This window comes from Castor canadensis, chromosome 14, assembly GCF_047511655.1.
Source record: "Castor canadensis chromosome 14, mCasCan1.hap1v2, whole genome shotgun sequence".
Classification (NCBI taxonomy): domain Eukaryota; kingdom Metazoa; phylum Chordata; class Mammalia; order Rodentia; family Castoridae; genus Castor; species Castor canadensis.
The window spans coordinates 21,289,379-21,308,565 of record NC_133399.1 but is presented as its reverse complement, the minus strand read 5'-3'; the positions used below and the strand labels follow the sequence as shown (position 1 = coordinate 21,308,565).

General features: G+C 51.6%; 1 protein-coding gene and 1 long non-coding RNA gene across 3 annotated transcripts; both read right to left on the bottom strand.

Annotated features, from left to right (window-relative positions):
- Positions 1-6,978: 6,978 nt before the first annotated feature.
- On the bottom strand, positions 6,979-10,581 carry Dnajb1 (DnaJ heat shock protein family (Hsp40) member B1). Its single transcript, XM_020183191.2, has 3 exons — positions 10,271-10,581; positions 8,455-9,035; positions 6,979-8,212 (listed from the first exon to the last, which is right to left on the bottom strand). The coding sequence occupies exons 1-3, from the start codon at positions 10,479-10,481 to the stop codon at positions 7,982-7,984; spliced, it is 1,023 nt and encodes a 340-aa protein (XP_020038780.1). The 5' UTR covers positions 10,482-10,581; the 3' UTR covers positions 6,979-7,981.
- A 376-nt stretch (positions 10,582-10,957) lies between these two features.
- On the bottom strand, positions 10,958-19,107 carry LOC141416703 (uncharacterized). Of its 2 annotated transcripts, none has more exons than XR_012441307.1 (3): positions 18,883-19,107; positions 12,062-17,503; positions 10,958-11,443 (listed from the first exon to the last, which is right to left on the bottom strand). It is a non-coding gene; the product is annotated as an uncharacterized lncRNA (long non-coding RNA). The 2 variants fall into 2 exon arrangements; XR_012441308.1 differs by having other exon boundaries at positions 10,958-12,217; positions 17,384-17,503; positions 18,883-19,084.
- Between the last annotated feature and the right edge of the window lie 80 nt (positions 19,108-19,187).

The following is a 19,187-nucleotide window of genomic DNA, read 5'->3' as shown; positions in this document are numbered from 1 at the left end:
GTGCATGTTCATAGTATCAAATAATTAGTTCTTAACTAGAACAGAGAAGCCAGGCACCAGTGGCTTATGCCTGGATCCTAGCTACTCAGGAGGGAGAGATCAGCAGGATTGCAGTTCGAAGCCAACTGGGGCAAATAGTTTATGAGCCCCTATGTTGAAAAAACCTGTCACAAAAAAGGGCTGGTGGAGTGGTGCAAGGTGTAGGCCCTCAGTTCAAGCTCCAGTACCGCAAAAAAAAAAAAAAAAAAGAAAAAGAGAAAACGTTCCTGACTTACAATGCCTCAATATATCAAATTTTCTTTTTTAAGGGGGAGAAATGATCCAAACATTGTATGCAGTATGCACACATAAATAAAAGAAAAAAATTTCTTTTTGTATGTATAATACATGTTTATATATACACACACACACACATAGAGAAGCAGAGAGAAATGGGGAGGAGGAGGGAGGGAGAAAAGGAGAGAGAGAGAGAGAGAAAACATGGCAAAATATCACCAATTGCCAAATCCATAATCCATGAGGATGGTATACGAGTATTCATTTTACTTCGATTTTTTTTTTCTTAGTGGTACTGGGGTTTGAACTCAGGGCTTTGTGCTTACTAGGCAGGTGCTCTACCACTTGAGCCACTCCACCAGTCCTTTTATGGTGAAAGATTTTTTTCGAGACGGTCTCATGAACTATGCCCGGGCTGGCTTTGAACCTCGATCCTCCTGATCTCTGCCTTCTTGAGTAGCTAGGATTACAGGCGTGAGATATCATGCCCAGCCAATTTTGCCAACTTCTTAAATCTGTTTTCTTCTGACAGCTGTGTGGTGTTACAGAGAATGCATGGGCCACACCTTATTTCTCTGACCCCCTGAGAACTTCGTGCTCCCCACTACACCATTAACAGGCTTAGACAAGCCCTTGGTGACAATCTGTCTGGCAGACTTAACAGAACAACAGGACACACTTCATTGTGCCCCGTCCTGGGATTACCTTCCTCCTGTCACACACCCACTGGCAATCAACCCATGAGGGTTCCTTCTCCCCACGTCCGTCCAACCCTCGTCCATCTCAGGCTGGGGGATAGAATCCAGCCTTACTTTTTCCCCCTGATCTTCGATGTCCATTAGCTATGTGATCTTGGGCAAGTTCCTTCCCAGTCTGTGCCTCAGTGTTCTCATCCCTAAAATGGGAATGATAATAATAGGGCCGACCTCCTGAGGTTGTCTGGTCACGTGAGGATTAAATGAACTACTCCACGTAACCTCTGCTGGGAACAGACAGAGATCAATGATTTAATAAACGCAGTGTGTCACGATAGAAACATAGTAGCAGTAGAAACCTGTACTGGAGCTGGTTACTTCCACTGAATCATCCCAAATTCCTGAGGGTGATACTCATTTCTCCCCCATTATTTTGGGGGTGGGTGGGTAGCACTGGGGATGGATCCCAGGGCCTCACCCATGCTGGGCAAGGGCTCCCCCACTGAGTCACACACCTTACTTTCAAGAATACATCCTCGGCCTGGCACCATAGCTCACACCTGTAATCCTAGCTACTCAGGAGGCAGAGATCAGAAGGATCATGGTTCAAAGCCATCCCCCAAGGCAGATAGTTTGTGAGACCCTGTCTAGAAAAAAAAAACAGAAAAGGACAGATGGAGTGGCTCAAGGGGTAGGGCCTGAGTTCAAGCCCCACTACCGCAAAATAAATAAATAAATAAATAAATAAATAATAAATAAATAAAGAATTTTATCTGCAACACTTTCTCACCACCTCCTGTGCCCCCAACCTGGTCCCCCCTCCCGTCCCTCTTGCCTGGACCTGCTGGTCATTGTGCAGTCTGTTCCCTCAGCAGCCACCAGGGGGCGCCAAAGAGCACTTGAGTCCAGTCATGGACTCCTCTCTCTGGTGGGGCCCCCAGGGGGCCCTGTGCCCTCATCTCTGCCACACCCGCCAGGTCCCCTCTGTTCCAGTCACACCAGGCCTGGGCTGGGGGAGTGAAGGGCTGAGGTCCTCTGTGAGCCTGGTGGGCTCTGTGCAAGTCAGGCACGCTCCTGCCTCAGGGCCTTTGCACAGGCTGCTTGCTCTGCCTGATGATGTCTCCGCGGAAGTCACACCCTCACCCCAAGCTGCTCCCTGTACAACTCCTGTCCCACTGCCACATGCCCAGGGTCTCACAGGCCTCTTCCCTCTAACTTCTTTGCTCATGGAAAGGCCTTGGTCAGGGTGGATGGCTGAATGGTGTCTCAGTTTCCACTGAGTGTCACTTTTTAAACTTTTTTTTGCGGTACTGGGGCTTGAACTCAGGGTCTACAGCTTGAGCCACTCCACCAGCCCTTTTTTGTGATGGGTTTTTTCAAGATAGGTCTCTAGGACTATTTGCTTGGGTTGGCTTAGAACCGTGATCCTCCTGATCTCTAGCTCCTGAGTAGCTGGGATTCCAGGCGTGCACCGCCATGCCTGGGACAAGTGTCTTCATTGGGGTTTTTCCTTGGTGGTACTGGGGATGGAACCCAAGGCCTTTTACATGCTAGATAGGGAGACAGCTCAAATGCCAGCACAGAGTTTGTTGTGCAGAGAAGGCCTGTGGAGGGGGGTTTCCAGCAAAAGCCAGAATCCCCCTGCTGTTTACAGACTTGGAGTGGAGGGTGTGTGGAGAAGTCCTGGGAAGGTCATTGGGCAGGATAATCCTCAATGACCCTCTGACCCTCCAGAGATAATGTCTTGGGGTGGGTCAGTCCTCCTAGACCAGGTGATGACAATCCTCCCAATCTCAGCCTGCCAAGTAGCTAGGATTGCAGACTTGAGCCACTTGGCTTGAATGATTACAGGGCAAATGTCACTGTGTCGCTCAGTTACTCACTCAACAAACCCTCAGAGAGTCAGTTTTGGACCACGTGTCACTCTGGGCAAAGCTTATTAGGAGAATATGGTGACCTTAGCGAAACTCACAGCTGCTGTGCAAGGGGGCCTTCTAGAGGGTTCCCCTGATGGTGTCTTTCCTCCCCTTGGGACTAACAAGACAGGTGTTTGGCTGAGTAACCACAGAGTTTGAGAACTCGGGGAAAAAACAGCCCCCGTGCCCTGGGCGGGTGCAGGTATGGAATCGCAGACCGTGAAAGCCTTCTCAGGCCTGTGGGGGATCTGGTGAACCCACGAACTTGAAAGCCTGCAAATCGAGAGTCCTAGGTATTGCACTGTGCTATTTGGAGGTGGAAGTTTGACTCCTGGAGATTTTAAGCGTCTGACGACCTGTCTCTATGACGTGAAGTTATCCTGCAATAAAATGACACACACTTCCCCACCCCCAGCCCCTGCCACAAGCAAGGGAAAACATAGTCAAGCCAGGAGAGGTGTCTCATGCCTGTAATCCCAGCTACTCAGGAGGTGGAGATCGGGAGAAATGCAGTTCCAGGATAGCTGGGGCAAAAATTTTGCAAGACCCCATCTCAACCAACAAAAGTTTGGTGTGGTGGTGGACAACTACAATCCCAGCTAGGTCACAGGCGTAGGTAGAAGGACCCCATCTCACTCAGGAAAAGCCACATTTCACCCTGCAGCCCACCAGGACTGGCATTGCCAGCCTGCTCAGCTCCCCGCCCGGTCTCATTCCCTCTGCTCTGGCCTCCCTGCAACCCTGGGTGTTCCTGACGCAGCTCAGCCCTGCTCCGACCTCAGGACCTTTGCATGGGCTGCTCCCTCTGCCTGGATCCTCTTCCCCGTGGCGTATCCACACTGCTCCCCCTTACCTCCTTCTCTGCTCAAATGTCAACTTTTTGGCAAGGAATTCACTGTGTTATCTAAAAATGTACCCAACACTCTCCGCCTGCCAGTTTTCTATTTCTCTGTTACCATGTAACATCTTGGATGTCTGATTTATTTATTATTTTCTTCCCACCCCCCACTTGAGAGCCAGAAGGGCAGGCTGCTAGGCGAAGCTGCACCCCAGCCCAAGGACAGGTTTTTAAACATTTTTTTGCAGTACTGGGATTTGAACTCAGGGCCTCATGCTTGCTAGGCAGGTGCTCTACTGCTTGAACCACTCCACCAGCCTTGTTGTGCTGGGTATTTTCTTTTTCTCTCTCTGTGCTGGGTATTTTTGCATAGTCTCATGAACTATTTGCCCAGGCTGACTTTGAACCGAGATCCTCCTGATCTCCACCTCCCAAGTGGCTTGGATTACAGGCGTGAGCCACTGTGCCCGGCAGAAGTTGTGTTCTTAAATCATGATGTTATTTTGCTTCTTGGATGCATTACCTCCCCAGTTGTCACACCAGGTCTATGAGAGCTGAGCCTTTGTTGTTTTTCCATTTTCAAAGGACACCAGACTCAGAGAGGCAAAGTCACTTGCCCAAGGACATACAGCAGTAGGGTGGCAGAGACAAGACTCAAGGCCGGCCTGGAGATTCTGCTATACTGTTAAGGGAGGCAGCTGGGCATGCACCTGCTTTAGGTAAGGTTCCCCTGGGCTGCATGACACCTGAGGTTGTGCTGAGGGCCTCAGTGGCTCACCTAGGGATTTGGTTCCTGGAAGTCAGCAAGGAGTCATGACTGAAGATTTAGGATTCCTTTCTTTGGGGTTACACACTGTGAGCCACGCAACCTACACCTAAAGGTGCACAGATAACACTCCATGCTTGCCCTACACTGGCCTCCCTGGTGGATGTGTGTGAGTATAATGGCTTATGTGGAGACCTTTACACACCTAGCAGGCAGGGACATTAAAACACCCACTTTACTGTGATCATTTGCCTGGGGTCACACAGCTAGAAAGCAAGCAAGCTAAGACTTAAACCTGGAAGCAGGAAAAAAAGTATCAGGGCTGGGCTTGGTGGTGCACACCTGTAGTCCCAGCACTTGGGAGGCGGGGCAGGAGAATCACAGGTTTGAGGCCGGCCTGGGCTGCATAGTGAGGCCCTGTCTCAAAAAACAAAACAAAACAAAAATTTGAAAAGCTAGGGGTTTGGCTCAAGTGGTAGAGCACTGGCCTAGCACGTTCAAGGCCCTGTATTCCATCCCCACTACAAATAAATAATAAAAAATTTGGGGCTAGAAGCATGGTTCAAAAGGTAGAACACCTGCCAAGCAAGCAGGAAACCCTGGGTTCCCACCCCAGTACTGCAATAAAGAAAGAGAAAAGGAATCAGAGTCAGTGACATCAGTGTAACCCACCTAGGAGGGCTGATGGAGCTGGAGGCAGAGGATTAGGGCTTGGGGAACTGTCCCCATGCTAGATCTTCTGAGACATAGCACGTGTGGCAAAGAAAGAAAAACGGACCCTGCACAGCCTCTCACGAGAGGCACCCGGGAAACTCGGAACATTTGTTGGGGCGGGGGTAGGAAGGAGGAATGTGTTTCCTCTCCAGTTTTGTAGGGTGATAATGAAGCAAGAGATGGAATATGAAAGGAAAATTTAGAACTGATGCTGATACTTATATGCGTGTCTCTTGGACACATTAAAAATGTGTAAAGAAAATCTGTGATGTCATTGCTTCTCTATCCTGGTGCAGTGGGAAAAGGGCCAGGTGCGGTGGCTCGTGCCTGTAATCCCAGCTAGTTGGGAGGGTGAGATCAGGAAGATCGTGATTTGAGGCTAGCTGGGGCAAGTGGTTTGAGACCCCATCTCCAAAATTTCCAGAGCAAAATGGACTGGAGGTGTGGCTCAAGCACTAGAACCCTTGCTTTACCAGAATGAAGTCTAAATTCAAATCCCAGTCCCACAAAAAAAGTCACAAAGCCAAAAGGCCTGGGTATGACACTTGTCAGCAAGCCCTAGGGACTGCACGAGTGGTGTGGTGAGCACTTGATCTGTGGCTCCAGCAAGTATTTTAGTTTTCCTGACTCTTGAATTTGAAGGATCGGGAACATTCCTATTTTTGTAGGGTTCCAGGTTTTGAGGCTGTTCTCGGGGGTTAGTTTGCTTCTGTAGGAAGGGAAAACCCATCTCCAGTGGGCTTTCTTCTTCATCTGCCGTGCTGGCGACACACCCCAGGGCCTTAGCACATGGTTGGCAAGCGTTCTACCATTGAGCTGCACCCCTAACCTTTGGTTTTTGAGACAGGCTGCACCTGGGATTATAGTCATACACTATCCTGCTTGGCTCTGAGGCGGGCTTTTTTTTTGTGATACTCGGGGCCTTCACTTTGCACCACCCCACAAGCTGTTTTTGTGAAGGGTTTTTCGAGATAGGGTCTTGTGAACTGTTTGCCCAGGCTGGTTTCGAACCATGATTCTCCTGATCTCTGCCTCCTGAGTGGCTAGGATTACAGGCGTGAATACCAGCACCTGGCTGAGGTGGACTTTTTTAATGCATTGTTGTTTAAGTCACTGTGTGGAATGGCAGCAGGGAGGGGAAGTGTAGTTCAGTGGTAGAGCACTTGCCTAGCAAGTACAAGGCTGGGTTCCATCCCAGCACCACCAACCTGCTCCCCACAACAAAAGGAACACCACTTTGTAGCAAAGTACTAACAGGTTATTTTAAGCCTGTGTAATTACTTCTTAAAAACCCCCTAACAGCAGGGTGTTTAAGTTGTGGTGCACCTGCCAGCCAGTGCAGGCCAGGTCTACACCCCAGTACTGCCAAAAAAGTTACTTCATGGGCCCACAGAAAAAAAGGATCAGGAAACACGGCCTTCTACAGGGCGGCCAAGCCCTGGCCCGGCTGGAATCCTAGTTCTGGTTTGGCCAGCCACCCAGCTGGGGATTATGAAGGCAAACTGTAAATGTCTTGTGTCCCCAGAGGAAGTGAGGAGCTCAGGCAGGAGGGAAGAGGACCTAGGGCCCAGCCCCTCCCTAGCTTTGACCTGAACCCACCCTAGTTGGGTCTTTTGGAAGTGTGGATCGAACAGGACGGTGAATCTCTTGACCCACACAGGCCCAAGGAGGGAGACTTCTTTCCCCACCACCCCACCTTGACTTCCTGAGGAGGGATGCTGGCCCACCCAGCCCCAGCAGAGCCCTCAAACAGAGTCGCAGGACGGCTGCCCCGAGGTTTAGCATCAGTCTTTAATGCTGTCAGGCTGCATAATGACAAGTCACACACTTTGGTCTCACGTGGGCAGTGGCAACTTACAATGGGTCGGAAGGTCTGAGCAACAGACTGACCTCCGAAGAACACACGTCAGTTCTATTTCCACTCCCACGCGTGCTTATGACCTCCACGACAGCCCTGTACAGAGAGCAGCAAGTGCCGAGGACTGTCATCGCTCGAACGCATGCCAACTTTACATGGAATTATAAAAACATATTTATACATGTCCCACAGTGCTCCTGTAATCAGAAGCAAAAACCCTTTTATCAAAAGGGATTATATCTAGGGTTTGTGCAAACCCCAAAAAGATTGGATCCCCTTGACAGAGTCTGGAGTCCATTAACCAAAAAGTGACCTGGGCAGCTGCAGAATCCTAGGTGTGCCAAAGGATTGTACGGAACAGTGTGACCCCAAGTCGGCACACTGGGTTCAGCGAAGCCAGAGGTCAGGGGGACCCCTGATCTGGCCAGGCCCCCAGGCCCAGGAGGGAGTGAGTGGCAGCTGTGAGTCTGGCTCCCCAGGTCCTGCTGGAGCGAGGTATTGCTTGAGGAGTTGGCTAGGCAGTTCTGCGAAGCTGCGCAGGGTCTCCATTGGACACGAGAAGACGGGATTCCTCCAGGGAGGAGCAAGTCCCAGGGACAAATACAGAATCAAACAAGGACTGACCACGCAAGCAGGACGGCAGGTGGACGCCACCTGGCAGCTGGAAGGCAAGGGACTACACTGGGCTCAAGTGCAGCTGGGGGCCTGCCTCTGGCCCCTCCACCTGCCGCCCTAGCGCCCGAAAAACCACTGAAGGCTAGTGCACGACTTTGAAAGAGTGTAATATATTCTCTGGGAAACATTCACCAGTCCGAAAGCCCTCCCGGGCCCTCCCGCCCTTGCGGTCCACACTGGTCCAGTCCGCAAATCCTGGAGCCCTGGAAAGGTCCCTGGTCAGTCCTGCAGGACTGCAGGTGGCTATATGGGCAGAACCTGCTCGAGTACGGTTCTCGACGTCTGGGGAATCCTTTCCGGGAAGACCACTTCGAACTCAATGATGAGGTCCCCGCGTTTCTCCGGTGTTTTGGGGAGGGGGAGGCCTTCTCCGGGAACCTTCCGCCGCATGCCAGGCCTGATGACGTCTTTGAATACGACGGGTATGGTCCTGCCGTCCAGAGTGGGGACGTTCACTGTACAGCCGCACAGAGCCTTGGGAAGCAAAGCGACAACATTAGGTGGAAGTTTGACTGTGGCCTGGAGGCAGTTTGGTGCAGGGTTGACAGCCACCTGGCCTCTGCAGCTAGGACCCTGTTCCAAATCACCTGCCACCTCAGCATACAGAGCCTGGTGTGTGCCACAGGCTCAGAGACATTTGTGGAGCAAAGACTGAACCGTTTCAGATATTGGCCACCTCCCTGCACTACGTGACACCGCCCCTCCTGAGGCCTTACCTCCCGAAGGCTGATCCTGGCGGGATAAACGACATCAGAGCCATCACGCTTAAAGATATTGTGTGGCTTGTCCTTTAAAACAAAGACAATATCAGCTGGAATGTTGTTGGAGGTCTGGTCCCCTTCCTTGGGGAAGGTGATTTTGGTCCCTTCTTTCCACCCCCTCTTCACTTCGATGGTCAAGATCTTATCCTCGCTTCGAGTGCTCTTGCCGTCGGGGTTCAGCCGCTTGTGGGAGATCTTCATCTTCTTCGTACAGCCGCTGTAGATCTCTTCCAGGGAGACCCGAAGGTCATGGGTCACGGGGGGATCTTGTTTCTTTCGGGCAGGCTCTTGGGCAACGCGGGAGCGTCCAAAGTTCATGTTGGTGAAGCCACCCATGCCCATGGGGAAGCCAGAGAACGGGTCGTCGATGTCCATGCCTTCCTCCCCGTTCCGCTGTCCAAAAAATGTGTCAAACGGATTCCGACCGCCGAAGAACTCAGCAAACATGGCGTGAGGGTCTCCATGGAAGGTGTAGCTGAAGGAGGTACCGTTAGCACCACCGCTGCTCCCACCACTGGGGCCGCTGCCCTTAAGGCCTGGAAAGCAAAATCACAAGTCAGATGGTTGCCTGTCACCCCAGCTAGTAGCTGGGAGGATGGAGAGTGGGGAGGCCAGCCCTGGGTAAGTCAGTGAAACCCTCATCTGAACAAACAAGCCTGGCATGGCAGTGCATGCCTGTTTCTCTAGATATGCAGCAGGCATAGGTAGGAGAATCAGTCCCAAGCCTTAAAGGAGACACCCTGTCCGAAAAACAAGTAAAGAAAAAGGCCTGGGGGAGTGACTCAAGTGGTGGAGCCCCTGTCTAGCAAGCCCAGGCCAAGTTCCAACCTCGGTACCACTCAAGAAAAAATAAACAAAAAGAATAAAAAAGTCAGATGGCCAGGTGCTTCTCTTTAGAACCTTTAGCCTGTTTGGAAAAAAGGAGAACCCCAAGCTGTTTTTTCTTTTTTTTTTTTGTGGTGCTGGGGTTTGAACTCAGGGCTTACACCTTGAGCCACCCCACCAGCTCTTTTTTTGTGCTGGGTTATTTTCGACATAGGAGCTCACAAACTCTTTGCCCAGGCTGGCTTTGAGCCGCGATCCTCCTGATCTGTGCCTCCTGAGTAGCTAGGATGACAGGCGTGAGCCAACCCAAACTTCTAATCCCAGGGCAGCAGCAACAGGAAGCACACCACGTCTCTCTAGTGCACGGTGACCTAACACCTGCAGAGGACTCAAGCGCCTCCAGCTGCCACCACCCAGCTCCCGGCACTTCCCGAGTCCCCACCTCGTTACAAAGAGCTGCTGGCTCAAACGCTGCACGCGAATGGCGTGCATTCGGTAGGCGTCTAATACTTTGGGGCCGAAGCGGGCGGAGGGTAAAACCCGCACGCCCCGGCAATCTCCCCAATCGCACACCAGGCAGATCGCTGCCCGCTACCCTGACAGCTCGGCTCTGAGTCACCGATGGCAGGGACGGACAGACGGATGGACGGACAGCACGGAGGCCTGGCTGTCCCCGCTGGGCCGACGGCGCCCGACTGGAGCCCGCGCCGTCCCACCCCGGCTTCCCCGGTTCCCGCGGCCCCGGCCTCCGGCAGTGGGCGGAGGCGCGGGGCGGGGCGCGGACGTGCTAGAAGCTTCTGGGCGGCCCGGCTCCTCCTCCCACCCCGCCACCACCGCCACCGCCAATCCGAGGGCGGAGGTCGCGCCCGCACCCCGGGGTGCCCACCGCCCCCTTCCCGCGGACCCCGGCGTGCCTCGGTTGCCCCGGCCGCGCGCGCGCACGCACCTTCTTCCCCGTAGCGGTCGAAGATCTCGCGCTTGCGCGGGTCGCTGAGCACGTCGTAGGCCTCAGCGATCTCCTTGAACTTCTCCTCGGCGCCGGGCTCCTTGTTCTTGTCCGGGTGGTAGCGCAGCGCCTGGCGGCGGTAGGCCCGCTTGATCTCCTCGTCCGATGCGCCGCGAGCTAGGCCCAGCGTCTGGTAGTAGTCCTTGCCCATGGCCCCCGCCTGCGGCCCGCCGCCCAGCTGTCGCCGTCCCCCGGCTTCACCGCCGCCGCCCCGTCCCGGACTCTATATACCCGTCCGGCGGAAGCTTCCAGAGCCCGCCAGCCCCCTCCAGAACCTTCCGCCCCGCCCCTTGTGCCAAGCCGGCCAATCGCAGCCACCAAGTCGGTGACGCGCGACATCCGGGGCGGGGCCGAGCAGCCAACGGCCGGCCGCGCGGGGTCACGCCCCTTCCCGCTCGGACCTCGGCAACGCCTGCCCGCGGCGCGCGCACTGGCTAGCCAGGTCCCGCCCACGCTCCGGGGAGAGCCAATCGCCACCTTCTTTTTGCCGTGCGTCCCGCTCCTTTCCTGGGTCCAATAGATTACGACGCGCTCCCGAACCCCGACCGAATGCGCAGCTCCGGAAAGGGGCGGGGCTTTAGAACGCCCCGCCCCTTGTTGTCCCCCCCCCCCGCCCCTTCCCCTGGAGGTGACAGGTCTGACAGCTCCTATCGCACAGTCCTGCCGGCTGACGCTGGGCAAGCTGCCTAATCTCTGTGTGCCCCAAATTCCCCAGCTGCAACACGGGGATAAAAGTACCACCTGGCTGTGGCCCCCAAACGGCCCCTGTCCTCACCATACAGGTTGCTATAAAAGGACCAAAGCTCACCTCTCGATGGGGATCTCACCAGTCCTGTCCCTTGGGACTGTCATTGCCCCCTCTCCTCAAGAGCACTTGACACTGAACATGAACTTAGCTTGTTTCTTGGCTTTCATGCTTAATGTCACCTCCCTCCGGGTCTGGGATTGTGACCAGGGCAGGGACAGGATGCCGTCGCACTAGGTGTCCAGTGACTGGGCCGTGTCCAGCATGCAGTCGCATTGGACGCTTCGCCAAGGTCCCCAGGTACCTCTCAGTGCTTCGTGTCCCCTCCCCACTGCCTTTTTGATCTGGGGACAGAGGTCTGGGCGTACCTGTGGCCAAGGACAAGGTGATGACGGGGATGGAGGCTCAGAGAGGGGTACAAGGGTGGCAGCTCTGGAAGCGGAGAGGTCCCTGCAGGACTGCCTGGAGGTCAGGGACATGCCACCCTGGCTCTGGTGTTCATGTCCATCCAGCTTGCAGTCCCGCTGCCAGCACTTCCTGGCTGTGTGACCTTGGACTTGTGACTTAGCCATCCTGACCTCAGCTTCCTCAACTGTACAATGGGGATAGCCCTTGAACATGCCCCATCAGGACTTTGAAGTCGACATGAGTCAACATTTGTAAAGTGCTCAGGACAGGCCAGCCTGGCACAGAGGAAGCATTGTCTCAGGAGTGACTCACTATCTTGTTTGGTGGGGGGACTGCTGATCACCCCCCCGCCGAGAAGTCCTGAGAAAAAGACCAGGGCTTTCTCCTACTAGTCTGGCAAACTGATTCCAGCTCTCTCTACCCACAAACTGACCGCCTGGGAACAGAGTCAGTAAGGACTCTGAACTGAGGCCCACACAGGCCCACCTGGGAGGACCGGGCTGGGGCTGAGCACCCACAATCAAATATAGAGGAGAAACTTGATATTTAAAAAGTTACATATAGCTGATGGCTCACACCTGTAATCCTAGCTACTCAGGAGGCAGAGATCAGGAAGATCACGGTTCAAAGCCAGTCCTGGAAAATAGTTCTCAAGACCCTGTCTTGAAAAACCCTTCACAAAAAAGGGCTAGTGGAGTGGTTCAAGGTGTAGTCCCTGAGTTCAAGACCCAGTTCTGCAAAAGAAAAAAGTTACATCGATAGGGCAGAGCATGGTGGTACACTCCTGTAATCCCAGCACTCAGGAGGGTAAGGCAGGAGGATCACGAGTTCCAGGTCAGCTTGGCCTACATGGCAAGACCGTGTTCTGTCTCAAAAAAAAAAATAGAGGACATCTGCATTCATGGGGAAAACCTTAGAGAGTGTGGAACTCCTCCAGCTCGTGTGCTAGTATTTTACAGTATGGCTGTGGGTGGGTCTGTGATGTTTTACTAAGGTTTGTGGCTGAACTGGAGGGCAACACCTTGCAGAAAACACAGTGCAAGAAATGTCTTTGTGTTTGGGAAAAACCTTAGGCCTGGGAACTCCCTGTTCCTTGAGTAAGCCTGGGTCGTGTGCAGGAAGTTTTAGTTGTTTTACAAAACCAAACCTGAGCTGGGTGCTTGTGGCTCACGCCTGTAATCCCAGCTACCCAGGAGGCAGAGATCAGGAGGACCATGGTTCAAAGCCAGCCTGGGAAAATAGTTCAAAAGACCCTATCTTGAAAAAAACCCATCACAAAAAATGGCTGGAGGTATGGCTCAAGTGGTAGAGCACCTGCCTAGCAAGCATGAGGCCCTGAGGTCAACACCAGTACCACCAAAAAAACCTGGTTGGGCACAAAGGTAGCTCAGTGACACAGTGACACAGTGTGCTAAGTAGTAGCAAGGCCCTGGGTTCAATACCTAACACCAAACAACAATAATAACAACAACCAAAAAACCAAACCAGGCACAGTGGGCCACACCTGTAATCCTAGCACCCAGAAGGTGAAGGCAGTAGGATTGTGAGTTCAAGGCCAGCCTGAGCTACATAGCAAGACCCTATCTCACAAAACCGAAACCAAACAAAACCAGTATTACTATCCCCAAACCAAAATATAAGCAAATCCAGCAACTCTCCTTACAGAGGTGTTCGATACTGGGGTTTGAACTCAAGGCCTATACATTGAACCACGCCACCAGCCAATTTTTTGTGATGTTTTTTTTTTTCGAATTCTTTACTGCCTCTGTGATCTTGCACAATTGATCAATCTCTTGTAGCCTAGATCTGACCTCCATAAAATACAGATTAGAGTAGACTTTGCTGGGCAAGTGTGCTACCCTGGACCCAATCTCCCAGTCCCTATGAACTCACTTAATTGTCACAACAACCTTCTGAGGTTGGACTGTTATTACCCCAATTTTGCAGCTGGGGAAACTGAGGCTCTGAGAAGTCATGTGACTTACCCAAGGTCACCCACTAAGTAAAATACTCAAGTGATGGGTGCACTGAGAGCTTTGGTAAGCACTCGACCTTTGTAGGAATTAGATGATGATTAAGTCTTCATTTGTTAAAAAAAAGAAAAAAACAACTAAAAAAGAAAAGAAAAAATAATAAAAATGAAAGCATACACAAAAAAACCCACAGAAAAACAACAACAACAAAAGCATTACTGTGTTTCAACTTTGTGCCTGTCCATCAAACCACCTTCAAAAGCTGCAGGAATGGCTTAGTGATAGAGCGCCTGCCTAGCAAACCTGAGGCCTTGAGTTCAAATCCCAGTACCACCAAAACAAAAATGACCTGCAAAAGCATGGGGTGGCAACCTGAGTAGCAATCCCACTCCTGTTGGGATACTAATGTGCAATTAAAAAACAAAACAAAACAAAACAATGTTCGAGCCAGGTGTGGTGGCACATGCCTGTACTCCCAAACGCTCAGGAAGCTGAGGCAGGAGGATGGCATGTTTGAGGCAAGCCTGGGTTACACAGTAAGATCCTGTCTCAAAAAATATTAAAAAAACAAAAAACCAAGCTGGGCCTGGTAACTCATGCCTGTAATCCCAGCCACAGGTGGAGATTATGAAGATCGTGGTTTGAGACCAGCCTGGGCAAATAATTAGTGAGACTCTCATCTCAACCAAGCTGAATGTGGTGGCATACACCTGTGGTCCCGGCTTCTGGGAGGCACAGGTAGGAGGATTGTGGTCTGAGGCTGTCCCCAGGCAAAAAGTCTAGATCCTACCTGAGAAATATTTAAAGCAAATGGGACTAGAGTGGCTCAAGTGGTAGAGCACCTACTTGGTAAGTGCAAGGTCCTGAGTTCAAACCCCACTGCTGCCAAAAACAAGAACAACATAAAATAAGGAAAAACCCCCTGTGTTCATATAATAAATGAGGTTTCGTTTCAGTGAGTAATTACCAACAGCCATTAAAACCTACAAGTCTGTGCATGGGTAGATGGATCGACAAGATCCATCACACAATGGAATATTATTCTGCCACAAAAAAGAGCTGATTGATGGACACAGGGAAGAATGCCAATGTGCCTCAAATGCATTATGTCAGTGACAGAAACCAGAGTCAAAAGGCTGTGCGATTCCATGCTCTATGACCTTCTAGAAAAGGCAGAAATATCTGACTAGAACACAGCAAACCAGTAGCTGCCAGGCCCTGGGGATCTGGGTCCCCTAGGCATGAGGGAATTTTTTTAGGATGATGAAAATGTTCTATTATTATTATTTTTTGTGATACTTCAGTTCGAACTCAGGGCCTACACCATTTGAAAAAATTTTTTTTGAGATAGGGTCTCATGAACTATTTTCCCAGGCTGGCTTGAATTACCATCCTCCCAATCTCTTCCTCCTGAGTAGCTAGGATTACAGGTGTGCACCACCAGCGCCTGGCTTCTTTTTTTTGTGATAGGTTCTCAATATGGAGCCCAGGGTGACCTCGAACCCATGGTCCTCATTTCTCAGCCTCTTGAGTGCTGGGAATACAAATGTGCACAGCACACCCACCTGGCGATGTTCTACATCTTGATGTGGTGTATGTGCAGACTGTGCAATAAAAAGGGAAATTTTTATTGCATGTAAATTATTCCTCCAAAAAAAAAAAAAACAAAGAAAAACTAATAAGACAAACATGCTGGGCCAGACAGGCTAGGACTTGGAGCCTCTCTCGGGGCTCCTGAAACAGTGGAAACTCTGCTAACGAGTCCTGGCTCGCCTGGTGCTGGCTTCACCTTCCCTCTCCCAGCTCCGACCCTGCTGGTCACACGCCCCAGAAACAAGCTGAGCCCGCCCAGGGACACGGACATGGGACCTTTCCTGCACGTGCGAAATACAAAAGGAGTGTGTGAGACAGACGCTGTCAAACGCCTCAGATCCCAGTGAGCTTGGGGTTCTCCAAACCCCAAGTTCGAGGTGGCTCTGACCAGTGTTCAAAGCTCCACGGTGCAAGCCTGCGTGGCGTGTCCCACGAACAATGGCTTTAGCAAAGGGTATTGCTCTGATCGGCTCAGCAGACACTCAGTACGTCCCCCAGTTGTCATGCTGGGCTGGTGAGGACAGGCTTAGACTCTTACACACACAGGCACGAGCCACGAGCTCAGGGGCTTGGACAAAGTGACCAGTCTTTATTCTAAGGCTGGATTGTTTTTTTCTGCTGACCAGCCTGGTTACTGGAAGCCAGCTGAGGCAAACACGGGGTTCCTCGCACTTGCAACGCTCATCAAAACTGAGGGAGACCGAGCCTAGTGGCCCATGCCTGTGGTCTCAGTTCCTGGGGAGGGTGAGGCAGGAAGATTGCTTGAGCACAGGAGTTTGAGACCAGCCTGGGCTGCGTAGTGAGACCCCATCTCAAAAAACAAGACAGAGCCAGGCATTGGTGGTGCACGTTTATAATCCTAGGTACTCAGGAGGCAGAGATCAGGAGGATAGAGGTTTGAAGCCAGCCCAGGCAAATAGTTTGTGAGACCCTATCTCAAAAAAAAAACCCTATCACAAAGAGCTGGTGGAGTGGCTCAAGGTGTAGGTAGGCCTGAGTTCAAATCCCATACCGCAAAAAAAAAAAAAAATCAAAATAGAGCTGGGTGTGGTCCCAGCCCTCAGGAGGCTGAGGCAGGGGAATGGAGAGTTCTAGGCCAGCCTGGGCTACACAGTGAGACCCTTTGTCTCTAAAACAAAACAGAACAAACAAACAAAGAGGTGGCAAGAGGCTCTCGGATTCCCTGCACCACACACAACCCCTGTACCCCAACAAGACAGAAGGAAAAACAACAGAGCAATTCTGCTTTCGAGGCAGGATTCTGCCTGTCTCCAGAGGAACTTTTGGGAGTGAGGAAGAAGGAAAGTATTCTTATGTCTGGCTGGTGCCCAGCACAGGAGGGGCACAGCCATGATTCTGTGCCTGTTAGGTGAGTGTGGGGCTCATCAAAGCAGCCACGAAAGGGACTTTCCAGTATGTTCTCAGCTTGTGGGAATGTGTGTGCATCTCTTGATGGCCACCCTAACGCCTTGCCTCACTGCACAGAGGACAAACAGCTCCATAGGTCACCTCAGAAAAGCAGAAGTAGGAAAGTAGCAAATGTAGCTCAGTTTAGGGGTTCAATCCTGTCTCCTCAGCCTCTCACAACGACACACCTCAAGCTTTTACTTTGTGACCTCTGAGTAAATACTCCCCAGAACACCCCAAGAAGGGCAGGGCTTGTGAGGACACAAAAGGCCCCAGGGTAGAGAGGGGCTCCAGAACAGCCAACAGAAAAAGACCTTGGCTGGGAGCAGTAGCTCACAATTGTAATCCCAGCTACTCAGAAGGTGGAGATCAGGAGGAGGCCAGCCTAGGCAAAAAAGTTAGTGCGAACCCCATCTCAAGGTGTGGTGGTGTGTACCTGCCATCCCAGCCGCATAGGAGGGCATAGGTAGGAGGATCACTGTCTGAGGTCAGCCATAAGCAAAAACCTGAGACTCTATCTGAAAACAAAAACAACTAAGGTTAAAAAGGGCTGATGAAGTGACTGCCTAGAAGCTTGAGTTCAAACTCTAGTACTGTCCAAAAACAAAGAAAAAGACCTTTGATTTTGTTGTTTCTGAGGCGAGGTTTTGCTATGTAGCCCAGGCTGCCCTGGAACTCGTGGTCCCCCTGCCTCAGCCTTCTGAGTACTGGGATTACAGGTGTGCATCACTATGCCTGGCAGGCCTTTGCTTTTGAAAGCATGGTTGTAAAATACCTTTGCGTTTTACCTGTGGCCCAGCGAGCCCCAGTGAAAAAGATAATGCACAGCCTGGGTTTCCCACCGGCCATGGCAACGATCCCCAAAAACACAGTGTCAGAAATTTCCAGAGCGGAATCTGGGTGAGTAAGTTCCTGACACTGACTCACCTGGCCCCACCCTTCTCAGCTGAATCAGTGATCTACCTTTGAGGACTCTTCATAGTTCCCCTGATGCCTGGTCTCTGAGTTCCACAGCGTTCAAAAGCTGATGCCAGCACAGGGCAGGACCTGGGGACAGGACACAAGAGGAGAAGTGAACCAGGCTCTGCGTGCCTCACCTATCCTGAGGTCTTGTGACTCTGTGTGTGTGTGCGTGCACTCAAGCCTCTGCCATAGCTCATGAGGTCACAATTAAGGGAACAAAAGCATTCTATGACCCCAGGCCAGCATTGTTCAGTACAAAGATATTGGGAAACAGAAAAAGAAGTCATGCCTATGATTTTAAAAGCTGGAATACGCCGGGGCCCAGGATTACACCTGTAATTCTAGCTACTAAGGAGGCAGACATCAGGAGGATCGTGGTTCAAAGCCAGGCCAGGCAAATAGTTAGCAAGACCCTATCTCTAAAAACCCTATCACAAAATATTGGGCTGGTGGAGTGGCTCAAGGTGAAGGCCTTGAGTTGAAGCCCTGGAATAGGCACTTTAATACAGTAAAAGAAAACTGGGCATGGTGGTGCACTCCTGTAATCCCGGCACTTGGGATGTTGAGGCCAGGAGGATGGCGAGTTTGAGGACAACCTGGGCTATCTAGCCAGACCCTTTCTTAAAACAAATAATCAAATAAATAAAATAAAAAGAAACAAGGGACAGGTAGAGCACTTGCTTAGCCTGCACAAGGCATTAGGTTTGATCCATAGCACCACAAGGGAAAACAAAGAAACAACAAACCAACCCAGAGAAACTTAATTCTTTTCTTTTCTTTTGCAGAGCTGAGGATGGAACCCAGGGCCTGCTGCATGCTAGACAAGTGCTGTAGCACTGAGTCATTCCCCAGCTCCAGCCCTCGAGGGAACTTAATTTTAATAATATAATTTAATTCAATATATCAAAAATGCTGTCATTTCAATGTGCAACCAACATAAAAGGTTAGGACATGTTTTTTTACATTCACCTTTTCCTACTGTCTTTTTTTTTTTGGTAGGACTGGGGCTTGAACTCAGGACTGCACACTTGCAAACCAGGTGCTCTACCGCTTGAGCCACACCTCCAGCTCATTTTGCTCTGCTTATTTTGGAGATGGGGGGGGGGTGGTTCGTGAGAACTATTTGCCCGGGGTGGCCTCGAACTGTGATGCTCCTGATCTCAGCCTCCCAAGTAGCTGGGATTACAGGCGTGAGTCACCGGTGCCGCCCAACTATCTTTGAAATTGGTGTATTTTGCAGCGACAGCACATCTTCATATTTTAAAGACTCAAAAGTCACGAGGTCAGTAGTGACCATACTGGATAACGCGCAGGTAGAGACACTGTGGGTCCTCTGCTTATAAGATCGAGCAAGGTGCAGCAAGGGGCTAACACTGGAAAGAGCAGGGGATTCACCCCGGGCAACCAGGTTGCAGGTCGGGGGTCCCAGAGAGCTTTAGGCCACTCCATTCTCTTTTTCTTACCTTCCACTCATGACAGACGGAGTCCTCTTTGCCGAAGCGGCCTCTCCATCCAGGTTCCCTGCCTAAGCCCCCATTCCCTAGTTCTTTCCGGTTGCCCACCACGGAACTCACCCAGCCTCCCCGCCCGCCATCCTGTCACTCAACTTCTTGCTCCCGCCCCCCGCGGTGCTTTAACCTTCGCTTCGCTCGGTTCCCACAGCAACGCCTCCAGGGGGCGGGGCAAATGGGAGCGCGGCGTCGAGACTCCCTTTTGATTGGTGGGTAACCAAGCTCCTGCTTTTAGCCACTCCCGCTTGTGTCCCGCC